We start from the raw sequence: 22,184 nt of genomic DNA, 5'->3' as shown, positions 1-22,184 counted from the left end.
AGAGTCGGACATGACTAAGCGACCGAACTGAACTGAACTGAACTGAACTGTGTGTATGCATTTAGCGTCAGTTGGTTTAGAATAGTGGCAGGCAGTATGCTAAGTCGCTTCAGTTGTGTCCGACTCTGTGTGACCCCATAGATGGCAGCCTACGAGGCTCCCCCGTCCCTGGGATTCTCCAGGCAAGAACACTGGAGCGGATTGCCATTTCCTTCTCCAGTGCAGGAAAGTGAAAAGTGAAAGTGAAGTCGCTCAGTTGTGTCCGACTCTTAGCGACCCCATGGACTGCAGCCTACCAGACTCCTCCGTCCATGGGATTTGCCAGGCAAGAGTACTGGAGTGGGGTGCCATTGCCTTCTCCGGCAGGCAGTATAGCATAGTTGAAAGGATGCTGGAACAGGGGCCAGAAGACCTACCTTTTACTTCCTGCTGTGACACTAACTAGTGGACAGTGAGAAGTCAGGAATCTGAGAACCTGGGCTTCAATTTCCTAACTGCACAATGAAAGCATTCAATTACACTCTGTCCAAGCCTCTCTAGGGCAGAGTCCATGGTTACTAGCTCAAGGGAGCGAAGGCGTTGCCATGGAAACAAGCACTATGATAACATTATGAAGTTGAGCAGTTTCCCACTTTAGATATGGAACTATTGTTATAGCTATTTTAATATTTAAAATAATGATATATGTACATGTTTCTTGAGAGTAATGTTTGAAAATCAAGAAATATTTGTATACTCAACATAGTACACAAAAAACAGATTTTAGGTGTTGACTGTGTGAATGTATATATGTATTATCAGACTGACATGTATATGGTATATATACAGATATATGATTGATATATGTATAGATGTCAGTCTTGATATAATATTTTACAAAACATTTTAAGAAAGCAAATATGATTTCATGAAATAAGATATAGTATGAATGGCTCATTGTAAATGTGATAATTAACTTTTTTTGGCCTAATAAAATAATTCTATGAATTTGACTCTTGTGTTCTCTAGGGGAGAAAATGCAAAGCATTGCTTTAACTGATGTTGATGATAATTTTTTTGCATTTACTTTAGACCTTTTCTATAGAGAATTCAAGGAATTTTTTAGCCAAGTTTTAAATTAAGTTTTAATCCCCAAATGCACTTGAGATCTAGGTAGGTTTGTGAAGTGATTATTCTCAAGCAAGCTATCACACACAAAAAGAACATCTCTTGGACTGATGTAATTATTCAGTTTAATCACTGACTTTTATCTCATGGCATTAACCCTGTACTTACATTCCCTGAGTATGGAATTATATAGAAATAATTACATACTAGTGCTACTGTATAAATTTGCTTTTAAAGAATTTATAATATTTCTGCCCTTAAGTATTGTCATTTATGAATTAAATTATAATTTTTCATTTTTATGAGTGGATTTCCAATATTTGCCATTATGAATTCTCTTTTGAGTTAAGTTCTGAATAAAATGAGTAAATAAGGATACCTTTGAAAAATGAATATGTGTGTATATATATATATATATATATATATATACACACACACATTTAAATGTGTGTGTTTGTAACATATGCTATGCATATAAATGCCATATTACAGGTAATTCTGATGGCACATACACATGTATATATATGTATTGCTTTTTGTTTATACATGTGTAAACTTGTGTAAACACAGGAAAACAAATATGATAGACTATGGTTAAATTATGTAAATAAATATTGTACACTTTGCATGAAATAAGCAGTTAATTAAAATTATTTGACTCCTATTTTAGGGGAGAAATGTAATAAATTGTTTGAAGTGAAAATAAATGATGGATTGCTATGGTAGCCTAAGCTTAATGCAGAAGCCATTTTGTTTTTGAGCTTTGGCTTTTTACTCAGCCATTAAAAGTAACACATTCGAGTCAGTTCTAATGAGGTGGATGAACCTAGAGCCTGTCATACAGAGTGAAGTACTTACTTCAGAAAAGGAAAGGTAAATGTCATATGCTAACACATACATCTGGAATCTAGAAAGATGGTGCTGGTAAAATTATTTGCAGGGCAGCAACAGAGACACAGACATAGAGAGCAGACCGATGGACACGGCAGGGTGGGGTAGGGCTGAGAAGGAAGGAGAGGGTGGGACGTATGGAGAGAGTAATGTGGAAACTTACATTACCGTATGGAAAACAAGTAGCCAGCGGGAGTTTGCTATATGGCTCAGGAAACTCAAACAGGGGCCCTAGAGGGGTGGTGTGGGGAGGGAGATGGGAAGGAGGCTGAAGAGGGAGGGGACGTATGTATACCTATGGCTGATTCATGTTGAGGTTTGGCAGAAACCAACACAATTCTGTAAGGCAATTATCTTTCAATTAAAAAACAAATTAAACAAAAAGACCAAGAAAAAACCAAACTTTTTTTTCATTTTTTTTTCTTTTTAACTTGGCTTACCTGATTACATTATAATTATGCCAATTCAACACTTCAAGGAAGAAAACAAATGTGATCTTTCCCCTTACTATTAAAATGTTTCCACTGTTTACCCTGCAAGCCAAGTTATATAATATTAGGCTCAGAAAGAAGTGTTTTGGGGATCCTTTTGAAACTTGTTCACCAATTATGTCTCTGTTTACTCTGTGGCCATTTCACAGATAAAGAAAGAGGGTCATAGAGTTTGAATAGATTATCTAAGATCACAGGGTTCATGCTCATCTTTGTTGTGTGACTTTTAAAAAGATATCATTATTGATTTTAGATAATTCAAGGAGGCAAAAAAAAAAGGCCATTGGGAAATCAGGACTCTATGGAAGTGTGACCTTCACTGGCCACGTATGATCACTTCCCGAAGAGGAGGGACTGGGTTGAGTCCAGTAGGGTACTGAGGCTTCACGCCTGTGGACAGTGAATCCCTTGTTATCCGAAAGGGAACAAAAGGAAAGGAAGAGTCAGGATCTAGGCTGACCCTTCACAAAGCTTTCCTAATTCCTGGACTGGGTCATCACAGTATTAACAGAGGCTGGCGGCGTCTTTTTTCTCTGAGTAAGAAAACAGGTTGGGCTCAACACGATGGGTAAGCACTGGTCTTCTTTGGCAGTTAGATGGGGAACCTAAGGTTAGAAGACACTGGCTTTTGCTTTTGAAATTTTATGCCACTGCAGAATGCTCATTATTGCCCAAGACGCAACACTGAATCTAGAGAGTACAACAGATTTAATAAACCACATGACTACATACAGGTACGAGCAAAGTGCATCTTCCTGGAACATGATACAGAAGAGTACTTAACCTTTGATGTGTTTTGTTCCCGGTTCTGAAAGCCCGCTGATGTGTCTGGTTTTAGTGGCGCATGACTATTCTTCTAAGAGCCCTTGAGGTCTCTGTTGTTCAGAAACGGCAGCCCTGCCAGCTTTTGTGTAGAACTCATGCCTTCTTTAAACTTAAAGGCAGTTTATTCTCGACTAATTTGCCTTGACACAACATGCTTAAGTGCGCCAGCATTTGTCATGGATGCCTCCTCAGGTCTGAGTCATGCTATTGGCTTCTCTTTAACCACTGAGATATTTCAATCTGGCCAATCTATGTTGTGTACATTTCAAAAGATGTTTTCTGAGCTGTGGAATAGGTTTATAATGATTGAAATCTTGTATATTTTATTGTAATACAACTATCATAGTAATCAAAAAAACATAAAACATTTTTTCAAAAGCTCATCAGATAAACATTTTCCTGAGTAATCAAGATCCTTTGGTATCAGTACTCTGAACTATAAATACAAAAGCAAGAAAAAGGAAAGAATTTTTTTCTTTTTCAATTTCCTTCTATGCTATTTTCTCTTTACAAAGTTCTGTCATGCATATTATCTTATTAGATTTGCCCAGTCACTTTGTGACTTAGTATGGCAGGAATTGTTATTTCCATTATTCTGATGAAAAACACCCTGAAGTCTACCATATCTCAAAAGTCCTGTAGCTAATGGGTGGTATTAAAATCTGTCCACACCCTCCTCCCCAATCTTGGAAGCTTCACTCTGTACTATAATGTTTTAAAATTTGAGATATTTCTTTGAGAGAAAAAAAGCTTAAGTATTTGCTATAAGCACATTAACATTTTTATTTAAAAAAGAATTGGAGTTAATGAACATTTATTAATTGAACGAGTGAATCAGCTAAATAATTTAGAAAATGTTGCTTCTGTCCACAATCTTGACTAGGAGAATGTTTTTGCATTTCTTTGAGTTTGTTGCCCCAGTAACTTAAAAAACAAAACCAAAAGCACTGGAGAATATAGGCAAGACAGAAGCAAATGGCTAAAAGAAGTAGCGATGGTACTTTCACACTGTTCGGATCCATCAAATCAGTAGAATTCCTAGCCAGACCCGTGGATTTTCTATGTGCTATGTTCTGTTATTTCCTTGCTGATTTTTGTTGTTGTTGCCATCTTGTTTTCTAATCACATGACCTGAGAGCTTGCTACTGCAGTCAAAGGCAGTTAAAAACACAGTCTGCTAGTTGGAGTTAATTTAAGAAAGATATTGTTTTAAGAAGACATTATCTATATAATGCGTTCTCTAGATCAGTGCTGGCAGTTACTTTTCAACTTTGGTCTCCAGCCAGAGGCAATACCAACCTGTTGTCTTAGAGTTATAAGGTCCAAAGGACATAGACAATGTCTATTTTTCACAGTGCGCAAGTAACAATGCTCTCGGGTTAGTGTTTGCTTGATCAGTGTAAACAGTGGAACCAGCGCCCCACAGGCCATTAAAACCTGCCTCCAGGCTCTGGGACTCCACACACTGCATCTCTTGGGCTTTTTCTCCATTAAGACTAAGAATAGAGTTAGATGTGATCTCCCAAGTCTCACCCACTCTCGAATTCTCCAGAGAACATGACATCATTGTCTTCTGGTGTTGTTAGTTTTATTACTTATCACTGTAATCAAACGGGGGAAAATAAATTATTTTTAAAAAATAGAGTTGAAATCTTGCAAAGTCCTTAAAGATGTGATCCCTGGTCCTGACTTCCTGTATCATCAAAGATAGTAACTTCTGGTTTCTACTCATCTCTGAAGGTGGGGCTTACCAATCCACATTCCCTCTTCTAGATCTCTAGGGGTGAGAGGTAGTGTGGATCTTCTTTCTTATAGTGTTCCCTTTTCCTTGGTTATACTGTAATCAAAAAGTCAGTCCAAGAAAACTAAGTGTGTTCACGCTAAGTCACTTCAGGCATGTCTGACTCTTTGCAACCCCATGAACTATAGCCTATCAGGTTCTTCTGTCCATGAAACTCTCCAGGCAAGAGCACTGCAGTAACAGGATTTTCCCAACCCAGGGATCGAACCCATGTCTCTTATATCCCCTGCGTTGGCAGGCAGGTTTTTCTTTCTTTTTTTTTTTTTTTTTTTTTTTACCACTAGCGCTATCTGGGAAGTCCAAGAAAAATGAGAGGAGACACTAAATGGGCAGTCAAAATTTTTTAAAGCTTTGAGGTTGGATTATAGCCTACATATTGAGCTTCTGCCTGTCAATTTGTTTATTTATCCTTCAAATGTCTGTTTAGCATCTACTAGGTTCCTAACACAGTTCTAGGTGTTAGAAGGACAATAGTGAAGAAAACAATGATCTCTGGCCTCACAGAGCTTGCATTCTAGTGGAGGAAGCAAGAAAATAAATGTCAACTGAGGTCAGACAGAAATAAAAATAGGGCAAGTAAGATCTTTTATACAGATCATTAGAGAAGACCTATCTGATAATAAGGTGGCATTTGAGCAGAGACATGAAGAGTTGAAAGAGTGTCTCAGAAAGGGAGAAGAGAGTTCCAGACAATGTGAAGGCCAAGTTCCAACTCCAGAGGAGGGAAGACACAGTGTGTACCAGAGGGGACAGTGAGGGAGAGAGAAGGTCTAGAGCAAGAGATATGATGGGAAATGGGAGGCTGTTTGGGGAGTGAAAGAGTAGGTCTCCCTGCAGGCACTGTAAGGGTTTTAGCTTTTATTCTAAGTGAGAAGGTGGAGTTAGAGAGGAGCTTTGAGAGGAGTCCAGTGATGTGGCTTGACTTACATGGTGGTTGTAATGTGCTTAACTCGCCTGAACTGTGAGCCCTCTGAGAACACGAGGTATGTCTTGTTCACCTCTGTGTAGACACTGCATTTCCAGACATAGACTAGATCTCAACTGGAAAAATGGCTCCAGAGAGCATCTGATAGATGATCTGATAGAAGGATGCTTCAGAGCTCTAAGACAATGATTGTTTTGTCTTTGAGGCACTTCACAAATGTCAAGAATACATACATAATTACATATGTACAGTATATATGTATATGTGTAACTGAATCACTTTGCTGTACATCTGAAACTAATACATTGTAAATCAGCTATATTTTAGTTTAAAGCAGAGAATTTATCAGTACTGTATGAGCTACTCTGCTCTTCAAAGCAAATGGAGAGTAGAGTTCTCTGTGATTGTTGGAGTCTAGCACTCTTGGAATTGTGTCAAGAAGAATATAAACAGGCAGAGTATCCATCCACTAAAAGCCCACATATTCACCTGGCTCTAATGAGGTTCTCAGATTTTAAAACTGTAATAACTAATCAAAATCATAATATTCTGGTTCTAGTTAAAAATAAAATGTCTGATCATCCCTTCTACAATGATAATTCTATTTTTCTGAATGTGGGGAAAATGTTTTAATAGCAAGAATGAAAAGATTAGCAATTATTTCGCCAAAATATAGCTCTAAAAGAGAAAAAAAAAAGTCTTATGTACAGTGTAAATAATTTCTCAAGAGGTTCATCACAGTACATTGAAATTTGCTTTTTGAAGAACTTTCTTATTTTTCTTCCTGTGTCCTTTGTGCTGAGAAGGGGAGTTATTACCTGTTTTATTTCTCCGCTTAGATGGAGTGACTTTTCCTGGTGTCAGAATGATATTTGTATCACTGTTGACTCTAGCTGGATTTGTCAATGCTTTAGCAGCTAAAAATGAATCATCCAGAGCAATTAAAATCCTGGGCTTATGATCAGACTGGACTTGGATTAAATCTTGAGTTGTTCACATATTAACTGCATGGCTTTGGCATGTTACTGATTCTGACTCTTTCACAGGGCGTTGAGAAGAGGAACTGAGATAATCAATGTAACATATTGAATGTGGTGCCTGTAATATATAGAACTGGAGTCTTCAGAATAATGATGGTGTCACTATCTAGAGTGCTCAACCTTTGAGGCAGGTTTCAAAGCAGTAGTAGAATGGTATGGGTAGGTGCAGAGGCCTGCCTTGGTCAGGACTAATTGTGTACCATGGTTAATGGAGAGTGCATGAGGTTCAGAATTGGGCTGCCAAGCTTTGAGTTCCAGTTTGACCAAACACTGAGCCACAGTTAGGTGTGGAGGGTGTGGGTAAAGGTTACAGGATGGGAAGTGTGAACAATGTCAAAGGCAAACTATGTTTAGTATTCTTTTGCATGGAGTTGACTTTCCTGTCCATTAAATGCTGACTGGTGAATGACAGCAAGTTAAGGTTCAGGGGAAAAAAAAAAAAGAAAAAGAAAAAAAAATCATGATTAAACAAAGAGGTGGTGAATATAATGGAAGAATCAGCCGGGGCAACAGTTCTGAGACCAAGGAAGCAAACCAGAAGGAGGAAAATTCAGAGACTTCTGGTAGATCAAGACTAGGGACACTGAGTCCAAGGAAAGAGCACCTGGAAAATCTGAAAATCTAACTAGACTAATTATAATTAGAAAATATTTTTCTATTTTCTAATAGAAAATCTGAAGTAGAGAAAATAGGGAAAGAATCATTGTGGAATGGTCAGACAACCATCAGATTCAGGAAGTTCGTAGCAACATAAAGCATAAGGCCTGGTAGAGAAACAAATAGGAAATATAAGTAACTGACTCTGATATTAAAGCTATTAATGTTTGATATCCAGCCAACCAGAAGAGTGTCTTTTCTGGACTCACCCTGGAGGATGATGAAACCAAGAGAGATGATCTGAGTGGAAGGTTCCAGGTCAGGATAACCCAACACGCCAACCTGCTAGCGATGCAGGGACCAGGGGATCTTGTTTTCCTGGCAGGGAGAGTCTTCTAGCATATCAAGTGCATCTGGCCAGATTTCTCGCCTCTGCTTTCGTCTTTCTGCTGCTGCTGTCAAGCTTAGCTCCTAAAATTCCATGCTGGCTTTAGAACCTGGTAAACCCTAAGTACTGGGGTTGTACTGATTTCCTACTTTCCGAAGGAGGAGGAGATTAGGAGAAGGAACAGGAGTAGAAGTGGCAGGAACGAGAAATGTAATAGGAAGTTGTGTGGAAAAGAGAGGCCTGAAATCTGGACAGTTCTGCATCATGACCAAGATATCAGGCTTCCCCATTACAGGTGGCTATAGAAGTCAGTAGTTGCCTGGGCTTTGTTCTCGTGTTGGTTCATTGGAGGATATGACTCTCGTGTATACTCACCTGTGCAATTTAACATATAATTGGGTGTTATTAGGTTGGTGAAAAAGTAATTGCGGTCTTGGACTGTGAATTTTCAATCACTGTAACTAGGCTCAAACACATCTTTATCAATCAAAATAGGAACCATTACAATCAGCACGTTTTTGTCAGTGAGAAATACATTTGTTTATTCCTGTAGTGTAAAAATCCATGCTTCAGGATTTGACGAACTCTTGGAAAGCATCTTTTACCTCCTGCTGGTTGTGGAAGCCTTTTTTCCCTGCAAAAAGTTGTTGAGATGCTTGAAGAAGTGGTAATCAGTTGGAGAGAGGTCAGGTGACTGTAGTGTTGCCAGATTTGTTCAACTTTTGGAGCGCTGGTTGTGTGATACGTGGTTTATTATTGTTGTGGAGAAAAATTGGGCCCATTCTGTTGACCAATGCTGGCTGCAGGCATTACGGTTTTCAGTGCATCTCATCAATTTACTGAGCATACTTCTCACATATAATGGTTTTGCTGGGATGCAGAAAGCTGTAGTGGATCACCAAACAGTGACCATTACCTTTTATTGGTGCAAGTTTGGCTTTGGGAAATGTTTTGGGGCTTCTTCTCAGTCCAGCCACTGAGCTGGTCATTGTTGATTGTTGTATAAAATCTACTTTTCATCACACATCACAATCTGATTGAGAAATGGTTTGTTATTGTTGCATAGAATAAGAGAAGATAACACTTAAAAAATGATGATCTTTTTGATTTGCAGTCAGCTCACGAGGCACCCACTTATCAAGCTTTTACACCTAATTTGCTTCACATGCCAATTGACAATAGAATGGTCAACACTGAGTTCTTCAGCAGCTTCTCACGTAGTTGTAAGAGGATCAACTTCGATGATGGCTCTTAGTTGGTTGCTGTCAACTTCTGATGGCTGACCACTGCACTCCTAGTCTTCAAATCTCTCGTCTCCATTGCAAAACTTCTTGAGCCACCACTGCACTCTATGTTCATTAGCAATTCCCGGGCAAAATGTATTGTTGATGCTGCAAGTTGTTTCCGCTGCTTTACAATCTTGAACTTGAATAAGAAAATTGCTCAAATTTGCTTTTGGTCTAAAATCATTTCCCTAGTCTAAAATAAATATCAAATACGCAGCAAGTAGTAACTCATCAGCAAAAAACATAAAGCAAGAAATGCACATTAAAATGATGTATAACATAACCCCGTTCATCTGAGAAGGCACTCCAGTATCAAACAGCAAAGTTCAGCAATGCAAAATTGCAATTACTTTTGGACCAACCTAATACTTGCTTACTTTTCCCCTCTGGAAAGAAATTAGTTTCTTAAATGGGAGCTATTTCCCAGCCCAGCCTGCGGAAGATAGAGACTTTCTTCGATCTTTATTTGCCCAGTTGGCATAGAAATGAAAGTCACCTGGGAAAATATGAGCTGAAAAAAATTGTTGCAGAGTGGTACTTATTCAAGCCTCAAAACATAACCAACGGCTTGTACGGCAGCAAGATAGATATTCATCCTTAAGGCTTAACTAGTGAGCATCAGCACAGACCGAGGAGAGCTAATTTTCTATTTTCTGAAAAGAAATGGACCTGATAAGAATGATTACAGCAAAGTGCTCACACAGAAAAAAATGTCACAACTTTTTATCGAATTATTGTTTGGGATGTTTCTGTAAACTTAGTCACCATTTTGTGACATTTTACGGTGTAACAAGACTTTGTGTTTGTGAAACATCATTTTGAAATTGCCCCAAACTAGACTTCTCCCTTTCCCTCTCTTGTCTAACTGATGTTGGGTATAAATCCGTGAGTTTTGAATGACTGGCCTATTCACTCAGACTCTTTTGATTGCAAATTATAGAAGTCAAACTGAGTTTACAAAAGGGAATTTTGTATTAAAGAAAAGAAAGTCTCAGGGAGTCTCGGACCAGAAATCCTGCTTGGTTCCAAGGATGTTTTGGAATTCAGTCTGGAAAGCCCTCAACTGTGTTGCCTGTACCGGCTGCTTCTTCCTATACTTTGCTCTATTTTTCTTGTTCTTATCAGATCTGCTTTTATGGCAGAGTAAGGCTTTCCCAAATCTCCCAGATTTACATAGTATCATTTCCATCTCCTAGCATGAATAAACAGCAGATTAAAGCCCTGCTCCATATTCTTGGGAGAAGCCCCTACCCTCTTGGGTCAGAACGCCACCCCTGCCTGTTTTCATTATAGGGAGTCTGAACATGGATTCTGGGATTTTAGGGTGCAGGGGGTGGGGGCAGTTTCCAGAAGAAGAAAGTTGTTATGGGCTTAGTGAATTGTACCAAATTCATCTCTCCTATCATGCCCCAAATGGGTATGCTGCCTGGCCCTGAGGATGCCGTCACTAAATATTTGTCAAATGAAATATTTATTGGCTGAAAGTGCTGGTAAAGATACTTAGCTAGACAGATGAAGATGTTTTGGCATTTTGAAATTCATGATAGTAGATCTTTTTTAATTGATTACTGTATAACAGGTCACTTAAAACTAAAGCTACTTTAGTTAAAATCTTTTGATTTCTGGCTATTTATGTATTTATAAAATCATTTAAAAATTAAAAATAATAAATTGCTATGAGAACGTTTGAATGAATTAATACACTTATGTATTCATTTTAATAGTATTTTTTCTTTATTTCTAAAAAATAATTGACGTTCATGAAGACAAAGCCTGGAGTAATTCGCCCCGTACCGGTAAAATCCAAAATATTACTGAAAAAAGAGGAGGAAGTCTATGAACCCAATCCTTTCAGTAAATACCTGGAGGATAACAGTGACTTCTTTTCTGAGCAGGTGAGTGTACACATGAAAAAGTCTTTGATATTTGGATAAATAACTACAAAATGCAGAGATGCCCTAATGAATAAAGTGTGTGCAAGAAAATGTGATTGGAATAATCTTAGTAATTTAAAAAAAAGCTCCATTTTCTGCACAATAAAAATTCTTAAGTATTTCCATGATGATATTTGGAAGTATTTAAAGGCTTCTGTCTAAAGTTTTTCTGCCTAGTGCTGGTATTGTTTTGGGGATTAAGACATTACTTTCTATGAAGACATCATGGAGTCTTCATGTGATATGATGTTGCATTCTTGTTACTAAAATACCGCTTCCTTTCGAAGTGACATAATTTATTAGATTTGGTAGTACATTAATACATTTGACAAAAGATCTATTGTTTGGATGCTTCTTAACTTAGTAGAGATGATGTGATCCCCTAGATTGAGTGATGCTAGGTAGGGAATAGGAGGTTAAGTTATTTTAAGGTATTTTTTTGTTTGTTTGTTTATGTACTAAAAAGGTAAATTCCCCTTATATATCTTATTGTTGGAGAATGTATAATGGAAGGTTGTTGATGATGCTTTATAAGATATTGGGGGAAAATATGAAGATACACATTTGCTGCTGCTGCTGCTAAGTCACTCCAGTCAGTTAGGCATATTATCTCGTACATTATCTCAGAGAGAAACCTTCTATCTTTATTTGTCTTCTTCCAATGCAACAAATAGGCATAGGTTATATATTTTATATCTCAAACTTTATCACATGTTTAAGCAATGCAAACAATCCAGAAACCTTTGTGGGTAAAACCGGGAAACAGAAGATCACCACCACGTTTGGTAACATATGATAGAATAGACTTACAAAGGAACATGAAGTGCTGTACGCTTTAAACTTTAGCTTTAAAATGACAACTGACCAATTCTTGGAAATAGAAATTCTGTTCATATTTGTGAAACATAAGAAATATCGTGTCTCACTCTATGACACTGAGCAAGGTGTTTCATCTCGCCCCGTTCCAGTGTCTTAATGCATAAGATGAGGCGTCCTGATGAAGTTTTTAAGGATCCTTCAAATTTTAAAATCTGGGTTACTTAAAATCTAAGAATATGACCAGGCTCAAAGTCTTGAAAAAGTTCATTAGAAATACTTTCTCATGCTTAGCTATAGTTTTTATTTATAAAATGGAGATGATAATATTTTCTGCTTTTTTGTATATACTTTGTGAAGACTGATAGGATTTCAATAAGTTAAACATTTTTAGAAGGCACTAATATCATTGAAAATGATAATTAGAGGCAATCTTTTCCATTTTTCGGGGGGGGAAAAAAAGCCCTCAATTTAAATTAGAAAAATCCTATTGATATATAAGGTTGTGTTGACTAAATTTGCACATAAAAGAAATGGAAATTCCTCTTACGAAAGCATATTTCCATCATCAGGAAAAGCATTCATTAGATGTCTAATGATACTAATCATTTAGAGGCTTAATGTGACATTTTAGATAATAGATTATTATAAAAATTATAAAAGTTATCTATTGTTATATGATAAAATGCTGACACAAAATAAATTTCATGTATTATCCATGCAATATAGTCTTTAAATATGATCTAATGCTATAAAGTAAAAAATGTATTCTTTTTTATTAGTATAATTTCAAATTTATGCATTTTACCTTGAACAAGATTCTTTATAGAATGTCAAGTTAATCTTCCTATACAGTATCACAATTTACTGTCCTCTGGAATGATAAATTCCATTTTCAGGTGTAGGAAATTACTTTCATTAAAAGAAGTTGCCAGTTCTTTTCACAGCTTTTCCTGGCTATATAGCAAGTTTAAAGCTCTATGTATATACACCATAAACCAATGTATTTTCAGATAATTACTGCACAATTTTTGTCCTTTTGTTAAGTATTTTGGTGCCACAGACATAAACTTATTTATATTTTCTTTCAATCAATTTATTCTTGTGTGTATCCTAACTTCTGTGTCAGCAGACTATCAAAATTCAAAGAAGTCTAACAGAGTACTTAAAGGTGAATTCCATACTTTGCCTGGTTTTATTCATTGACTTTGCAGGAGAGGAAAAATGTGTATGATAGGAAACCAGGAAGCTATATATGCTATCAATTGGCCTCTACATGGAGCTGTAACCATTATCTCATTGTGGCCAGAATCTACAATGGAGGCAGATACGAAAGACAGCTCACAAGTGTAGATGCTGAGAGTTCTTTAAACAATAAATCGAGTAGTAACAGTTTATGATTTCAGTGTGGCTGCTTCGTCAGAACTTAGCAGGAGGGAGTCTACTCAAGTGTATTCAGTTCTGGTCGCTTTTATGGTCTCCTTCACTGGTGCCACAGAATAAATTGAATGATTCCACACTCAGCTGATCTCAACCATCCATGTAATGGAGAATACTTCAGCCTGACAGTTGAGCCAAATTGGAGCAGCTCATATTCACTAATCTGCCTTGTCCTGGGGACAGTTCCACATGACGGGAAGTGCTGAATGGGATTGTTAAGTCAGTAAATTTCCCCTGGGAGCTTCAGTGCCATAAAATATGATTTCAAAACTCTGTTACAAAATGTCAGACATCAAAGATGATGAGACCAGATGGAAATGTATTTACTGTAGCTTCAGAAAGTACAATAGGGCAGTCTTTTGAACTGATAATGAACTGAAAATTTGCCTGGAGATACCCTTTGAGTACTAAAAGCAAAGTTTGCAACCAAATGCGTAATTGAGTCATTGAGACTTATTAATCAACAACTTTTGCATCAGACTGGCATAGGCCAGGAACTGCCATTCTATATTAGATGGATTTTTAAATAAAGACACTTCAGAATGAAGCTTAGGCTTCTCTAAAATTACCTTTCAATCCATTATTATATCAATTTGAGGTCCTTTTGAGTTCTTACAGAATATCCTCAACACTCCATCTATGGATATAAAACTATGATGATGTACTTTGAAGCATAGTTTTGTTAATAACTAAAGGTTGGGTTGGAAAATAATGAACAGAATTGGTTGGCCAAATGGACATCCAGAAGACATAAAGGTTTAGAAAATCAATTCACTGGTGAAAATAAAGATTCTAAAGAGAAGAATGGTTTTTTGTTTATCTGTGTGAGTTTTCAAAGTATATTGATTTTTTTCTGGTCATTTAATGTATTTAATTAGACAAAGTGAATTCTGCATTGGCATCTCAACTTAGTAGAAAAAGCAATTGCTAACCTCAGTTATATGACATTATAAAACATTTTTCTCTAATTCTTTATAAATTAATAATTTAACTCATACTTTTAGATATATCATTTCTTTCTTGAAGCCATAGAGAAATATAGGCAAAATATTGTGGATAGAATTGAAAGTGAGGGGGGTGATATTGTAGCTTAATCTGATTTTCCTGCAAATGTTTTTCTTTTCTCTTAAATGAAAAAGAATGCTTTCTAGCATGTATACCTCTTAAATTTTATTTTCCTTCTAATTTGCTTCAATAGGAAACTTGCATGTTTTTGTGTGAAAATGATCATTTAATGAATTTCCTTTGTACCATAGAGAATGAAAAAGGATAATTTAGGGAATTTTCTTTGTTGTAGCATTTACATTCTTTTTTTTACTTCTGAGTTTTCTTAGCCATCTGACTGCCCTACCAAACTATCTGCCTGACATTCAACTTTGATGATTACGTGATTTTCAGATTTCTATCTAATTATTCATCAAATTATATTTTTACTGTGATAGTCCCTGCACTTCTCCATGTCACTCACGTTTTATAGTTACCGAGCAGACACTCACTGTGTCAAAAGGTGAACTAGATAATACTGTCTTTTTTTCTAAATGACTTCTGTTTTTGCCACAAATTGCTACCTTTTTCAACATTTCTCAATCAAGGTGGCTCACTCTCTTTTATCATAAAATTATCTTTTATCTTGTTAATGTTTCATTGGGAAATATTTTTCAGATTAAAATGTTTAACCTTTTCAGATCTAGAAGTGATTAAGTGATTTAGTGAATAGTTTTGGGGGGACAGAGCTTAAATTCCTTGTAGGGCTACATTTGTTTTTGAAGAGTTAAGATTAGAGATTCGGCTTCTCCAAGTTTTACCAGGGTGTTTTTGTTTATTCATGTAATGAAATCCTTGTGTGTTTTTCTCTTCTTATTTCTTTCCTCCCTTCCTTTCTTCCTGCATGCCTTCCTTCTTTCCTCCTCTATAGGTAATAGATAATAGACAATTTATCATATATGGGTTATGTACTATGTGTAATAGATAGTTTATCATCAGCACAATGAAACTTTTTAATAGTAAAAAATTGTCCTATGGAGACAAAACACACCTTTTCCTCCAGGATATAATCAGTTAGGATTCCCCTCTTCAAAGTTAGGCTTTTATCTCTCCCTTTTATTTATTATTGTTATTATTAGCATTGCTTTAAGCTTTCTCTTGACCTTGTGTATGTATCATGGAAGACAGAAGCTAAGGGCTGCAGGGTCCGCATGGCTAAGGGAGACTTCTTCTGTCCACCTCTGTTGCTTTCGGTAGGATTAGGAATCTTAGATTTTTACTTGCTTTAAAACAAACACATCAAAGAAGACCTATTTGGCAACTCTATCATAATAGACAGAATACTTCTAATAATTAGTTAAGCAACCGAATTCTAAAAATTAGTGAGGCTTCAGAGCATTAGTAGTTTAACAAATAGTGAATACATAGCATCTGACTGTACCCCAGTCTACTGGGAAACAGTGACGATCTGAAAACTTTAAGCAAATATGTCCTGCTTTGTTAACTCCTCAGATGTCTTTATTTGTGAGAGATGACTATGACCATATTTAGAGCCTCTCATGTAAATCGTATTCCTCTTTTTCTGTTATTTGTTGTGGTTAAGTTTAACCTTTAGTTTCATTTTTATCTACTTCTGATAGGATTGAGGTCTATGGCATAAAAAGATTTATTCATTAAATCTAAATTTTTATCATTTCCAATTGGAAGGCTAAGTTTCTTTTTTAAAAAATTTAAAATTAAAGACCTAAATAGACATTTCTCCAAAGAAGAAATATAAATGGCTAATAAACACATGAAAAGATGCTCAACATTGCTTCAGTCAAGTCTGACTCTTTACGACCCCATGGACTGTAGTCTGCCAGGCTCCTCTGTCCATGGGATTCTCCAGGCAAGAATACTGGAGTGGGTTGCCGTGCCCTCCTGCAGGGGATCTTCCCAACCCAGGGATCGAACCCACATCTCTTAAGTCTCCTGCATTGGCAGGCGGGTTCTTTACCACTAGTGCCGCCTGGGAAGCTCCTCACTCGTTAGAGAAATGCAATTCAAAATACAGTGAGTATCACATTACATTGGTCAGAAAGGCCATCATCAAAAGATCTACAAGCAATAACTGTTGGAGAGTGTGTGGAGGAAATGGAACCCTCTTGCCGCAGTGCACCGTTGGTGGGAATGCAAATTGATACAGACACTACATAGAACAGGATGTGTGTGTGTGTGTGTGTCGTCACCTCAGTTGTGTCTGACTCTTTGTGACCCCATGGACTGTAACCCGCCAGGCTCCTTTGTTCATGGGACTCTCCAGGTAAGAGTACTGCAGTGGGTTGCCATGCCCTCCTCCGGGGGATCTTCCCAACCCAGGGACTGAACCTGCATCTCTATGTCTCCTACACTGGCAAGAGGGTTCTTTACCAGTAGTGCCACTTGGGATCCCCAGAGAACAGAAATGGAGATTCCTCAGAAAAGCTAGGAATAAAACTACCGTATGACCTAACAATCCCACTATTGTTAGGTCATATACCCTGAGGAAACCATAAAAGCAACAAAGAACATGTGAACAATGTGAACAAGACAATGAGACAAAAAGACACATGTTCCCAGGGTTCCTTGTATTTACAACAGCTAGGACATGGAAGCAACCTAGATGTCCATCAACTGATGAACGGACAAAGAGGTTGTGCTGCATGTATACAACGGAATATTACTCAGCCATAAAAAGGAACACATTTGAGTCAGTTCTAATGGGGCAAATGAACCTAGAGCCTATTATACAGAGTGAAGTACGTCAGAAAGAAAAAAACAAATATCATATAATAATGCATATATATGGAATCGAGAAAAATGTACTGATAACCTATTTGCAGGACGGTCATGGAGACACAGACACAGAGAGCAGAACTTGACACAGTGGGGGAAATTGAGGGTGGGACAGATTGAGAGAGTCGCACTGAAACATATACGTTACCCTGTGTAAAACAGATGGCCAGTGGGGATTTGCTGAATGAGCTCAAACCTGGCGCTCTGTGACAGCCTAGAGGGGTGGGATGGGATGGAAGGTGGGAGTGAGGTTGGAAAGGGAGGGGACATGTGTATACCTATGACTAGTTCATGTTGATAGAGGACAGAAATCAACCCAATATTGTAAAGCAATTATCCTCCAATTAAAAATAAACTAAAAAAAATTATGTTTCTTTGAATATTCCAGCTTTAAATTAAGCTTTTTTCTTTATATTTGTTTGAGAAAAGCCAGGGAAGGGCAAGACAAACAGTACCTAAAATAAGGTTTTGTTAAAATATAGAATTTAAAATTCTCTATTGTGTTCACCTGAAAAGTGTCATTCAACAGGATTGCAAAAGAGTGAAGGTAGCTGTGTAAAATAGTTTTAAGTAATAGGTAACATAAGTATTATTCAGAAATTAGAAAGTTCATTATATTTGTGAAAAAAATATGCATTCTTATGTTTTACTTCAGAGGATTCTGCTTCTCAACCCATCTTAAACTTTGAATCAACATCAGCCTATGAATAGAACTCGATGGCAGTAACCACATGCCTCTGGCATGGTTTTGTCTAATATACCAGAACACTGTCTACAATGATCTCCTCCATCTCCACCCAAACAGGTTCAATCCCACAGCTTTGTTAAGATGATTTGGGGACTAGTTAATCAAAATAAATGTACATAGCAGATGCAACCTGGGATGAGGGGCTTATGGTTTCCTTTCTCTCTGTTTTTTTTTTTTTTAATTGAATGTTTCCTTGACCCATGAGAAATGGAATCCAAGTAGAATAAATCTTGAGGAGGACATAGTAAAAACTAGATATACTCTTTGACTATAAATGCTAAGATTAATATGTTTAGAATAAATGTCACAATCTCTAACCATTGGAAAGATTGTTAGATATTTTACTTTTTAGGAATTTCAGTGTAATACATGTTTTTAATTGGGGTATAGTTCCTTTACAACGCTGTGTTGGTTTCTGATGTACAAGAAAGTGAATCAGCTGTATGTATACACCCATCCTCTCCCTCTTGGACCTCCTCCGCACCAATCCTCGCCTCAACCCCCAGCCTTCAGTCATCACAGGGCACAGAGCTGAGTTTTCTGTGCTATACAGCAGGTTTCCACTAGCTATCTATTTTATACATGGGAGTGTGTGTAAGTGTGGGTGAGATTAGACAGACTTTGTATGATGACAAGTATAAAGGTCACAGGAAGATACGGAAGTTTGAAGCTGACTCATATGAAGAGAATTAGGAACCTTCTCTTCCTCACTGTGATCTAAGATAAAATAACTTTAAGCTTGTCATATTGGCAGAGAAAATGATAAATCCAAATGAGAAGAACAGCCAAGAGAGTGCATAGGACAGAAGGAAGCAGAGAGCTCAGACTGGTAAATAAACTATTTTTTAAATCCCATTAAAGAAACCAAAGAGCTTCAGCAGTCCAACCAGCGAAAACTGAGATCAGGTTAGTGAAGCGAGTGATTTAAAATAAATATACGGAAAAACAGAAAACAGGATTAAAGTATATTTTTCTTTATCTCAAAGGCTATGTGAAAAGAGCTATCTGTAGTAAATTTGTAAATTCAGGATTGGTGATTCCTTTGAGATGGAAGAGCTAGTAGGTTTTTAGAGTTTTTCAAAATAATGTTCTAATCTCCAAATCTAGACAGCCTAAGTGAAATTTAATCTACTGTAGCCCAGTCTTCCAAATACCAATTTGCTTTATGAACCTTTATATCTTTAATATTTCTGAAAACAGAAAGTGCGTTTGGTAAGAAACCACTTACCAGGAACTGAATTGTCAGTTATCCTTGTCTAGTAGAGCAGAGAGGCTTAGCATATTTTACCTGCTCAAATCAAAACAAGTATATGTGATATTTATCCCATTGGGTAAGCTCAGAAAAATAGAGGTGCTTTTCTCAATCTGTGTCTTAATGGATTTTGGGACGCCTTAGACCATCATGAATTGCATTTCATAGAAGGACTGGCTCTTTGCAGTGTATCCTTGTATGCGTGTGCTTAGTCACTCAGTCATGGCTGACTCTTTGTGACCCCATGGACTGCAGCCCACCAGGCTCCTCTGTCCTTGAGGATTCTCCAGGCAAGAATAGTGGAGTGGATTGCCATGCCCTCCTGCAGAGGATCTTCCTAACCCAGGGATCAAACCCAGGTCTCCTGCATTGTGGGTGGATTCTTTACCATCTGAACCACCAGGAAAGTCCAAGAATACTGGAGTGGGTAGCCTTCTCCAGGGGATCTTCATGACCCAGGAATCAAACCAGGGTTTCTTGGATTGCACGTGGATTCTTTACCAGCTGAGCTACCAGGGGGACCCTTTGCAGTGTATTCTTAGGTTGAACTAGTTTCACCTCTCATTCAGGCAAGATATGATGCCTTTATTCATTCTGATGTATAACTGAACCAAAGGGGAACTAGGGCAGCTTGGTTTTGTGGAAAGAGCTCTGAAGTGTTTGTTCTATTTGTGATTGTGTGGTTAGCCAGTTCTACCCAGTGCATTTGTGAACTCTGAGCCTGACTGACGAAGAGAGGGAACTAGACTGGGCAGTGGCTCTCATCTGGTATGAATTGCCCCAGCCATTATTATCTTGCCTGGAGCTTGGGGTGCTACTGGCATGCAGTGGCTAGAGGCCAGGGAAGCTGCTGAACATGCCAGCAGTGTCCAGAACGGTCCCCCAGGGCAGAGACTTATCCTGCTCCAAATGTCACTAGTACAAGAGCTGAGAGGGCCTAGACTAGCCCATCTCTTGTCTCCCTTCCAGTTCCAAGAATTTTATGATTAATGATGCTTAATGCTACCCATGCCAGGGACATTTCTGTTCAACCAACATCGGTTAGGCGACTTTTGTGTGTGTTTGAACTAAGAAATTATTCCTATTTGATTGACACAGAGGAGGTGAACAAGCCTCCATTTATGAAATTTTCCACATTCCTGGAGCCTCTACTCCTAATGATAGCCCTGTTTGACAAGGGACATGCATTTGCATTGGCTCTAGCTTTGTTAGCAAGATTATAGCTTCCCTACTTTCCTAAACATTCCTCTCTCTTATATTTCCCCAATTATTAGGTGTCAGGACAATTAACTAAAAGAGAAATTCAAAAAAGTCAGGCAGTCTGATGGTAACTGTTAAAACATTAGCATCAGACTAAGTTGGACTAAGTCATTCCTGCTCCTGAATTTAATTATACATCTGCAAATGAGGGTGTTGTATGAAGTAGTTTTGAAGGTACCTCCTTACTTTGAAATTTTGTGTTCATGCCTTTAAATATTATTGGGATGCTTCTGAGGTTTCACATCCTTAGGTGATCCAAAAACCAGGGGAAAAAAAAGATGACGTATTAATCAGGTCATAACTCTAGAGAGATGGAAAATCTTTTAATTTACTATCTAGGTCAAAATCATGACAAATAATACCCATCTCCAGAGAGCTTACTTTGATTTTTTTTTTCTTTTTGATTGAGCAATTTAGGGTAGGTAAACTTTTATTTGGAATTTACTTAAAAAAATCCTATTTACTTCCTATGTGTGGAGTATTAAGAAACCATCAATATGATTCAGAGTCATTATTTCACTTTTAATAACTATAGTTTTGTTTTGCTTTTCCTTAAACTAAAATCCCTGGGGGTGGGGGGGAGAAATGATATATTTTTCAAATTAAATTTAAATATATATGTATACAGAGGTGGGCACAGCAACGCACTCCAGTTTTCTTGCCTGGAGAATCCCATGGATGGAAGAGCCTGGCGGGCTGAAGTCCATAGGGTCACACAGAGTCAGACATGACTTTAGTGACTTAGCACGCATGCATGTCTATATACATATGTTTATATATGTGTGTGTTCCTATAAAAAACACAAACATATAACAGCCTTTATTGGGGTCCTGGTATTGGCTACTTATCTTTTTTCCATTTGCAAACTTGACAGCTATTACCTTTGCAAACATCCTGAATAGGAAGGCCAAGTAGGCAGACTAAAATTTAAATAACAATGTTTCTATAATGAAAGTGAAGATGTTTTTGTAAGTCTTTGCCATATCTGAATTTCCCATTTCTGCATTCTTTAAATACAGAAGATACCATACTTTAATTCCTTTGTTTCATAACCACAGAAGACTCTGGGATAATCCTTGCAGTGAACTTGGGGTATAATTTTTGGTTTTCTAAATCTCTCTAAAAGGTGATGCTGGACTAGGTGACACAGCTCTGTACAGGAAACACAATTTTGTTCCTGAACCTCAATGTTTTCACTTAAGGTTCTTGGTAAAACAATAATAGATCCAAAGGAACAAAACCACAGGATATTAAAAATTGCAAGATCATTTTTCTTTAAAATTGTAACACTTTGTTAACATACAATATGAAGGCTACCTCTAATGGTTCTTATATGTGAAATGTACCAAATTTCTCTTTGAAATTCAGTCGTAACTGTTACCATCCAAATCCTACCCTTAGATATGAGGATGGTATTAAGCCCTAGCTGCCCAGGTTGGTGGAAGGGCCATGGAGTGCAGACCTACAGAGCAGAAAGGGGTGGACAGTAACCGCTGGTATGTGGTCCTTGCCGTGATTTCCTGATGGATGATTTTGCTGCTTCTCTCCACACTCACTTCCCTCTGTTTCCTCTTAGCTTCCAGTC

At 37.5% G+C, this 22,184-nt stretch overlaps 1 protein-coding gene across 50 annotated transcripts in view; it reads left to right on the top strand.

The window, feature by feature from the left end:
* The window catches only part of MLIP (muscular LMNA interacting protein), a 297,548-nt gene that overhangs the window by 224,829 nt on the left and 50,535 nt on the right, over window positions 1-22,184 (top strand). For all 50 annotated transcript variants that reach the window (XM_060403032.1, XM_060403073.1, XM_060403071.1 and 47 more), the window contains one exon: window positions 11,118-11,246. In XM_060403032.1, the coding sequence (XP_060259015.1) occupies window positions 11,118-11,246 (129 nt within the window). The remainder of the gene's footprint in view (window positions 1-11,117; window positions 11,247-22,184) is intronic.

This window comes from Ovis aries, chromosome 20 (genome assembly GCF_016772045.2).
Source record: "Ovis aries strain OAR_USU_Benz2616 breed Rambouillet chromosome 20, ARS-UI_Ramb_v3.0, whole genome shotgun sequence".
Taxonomy (NCBI): domain Eukaryota; kingdom Metazoa; phylum Chordata; class Mammalia; order Artiodactyla; family Bovidae; genus Ovis; species Ovis aries.
This window is presented reverse-complemented; position numbering and strand designations above follow the sequence as displayed.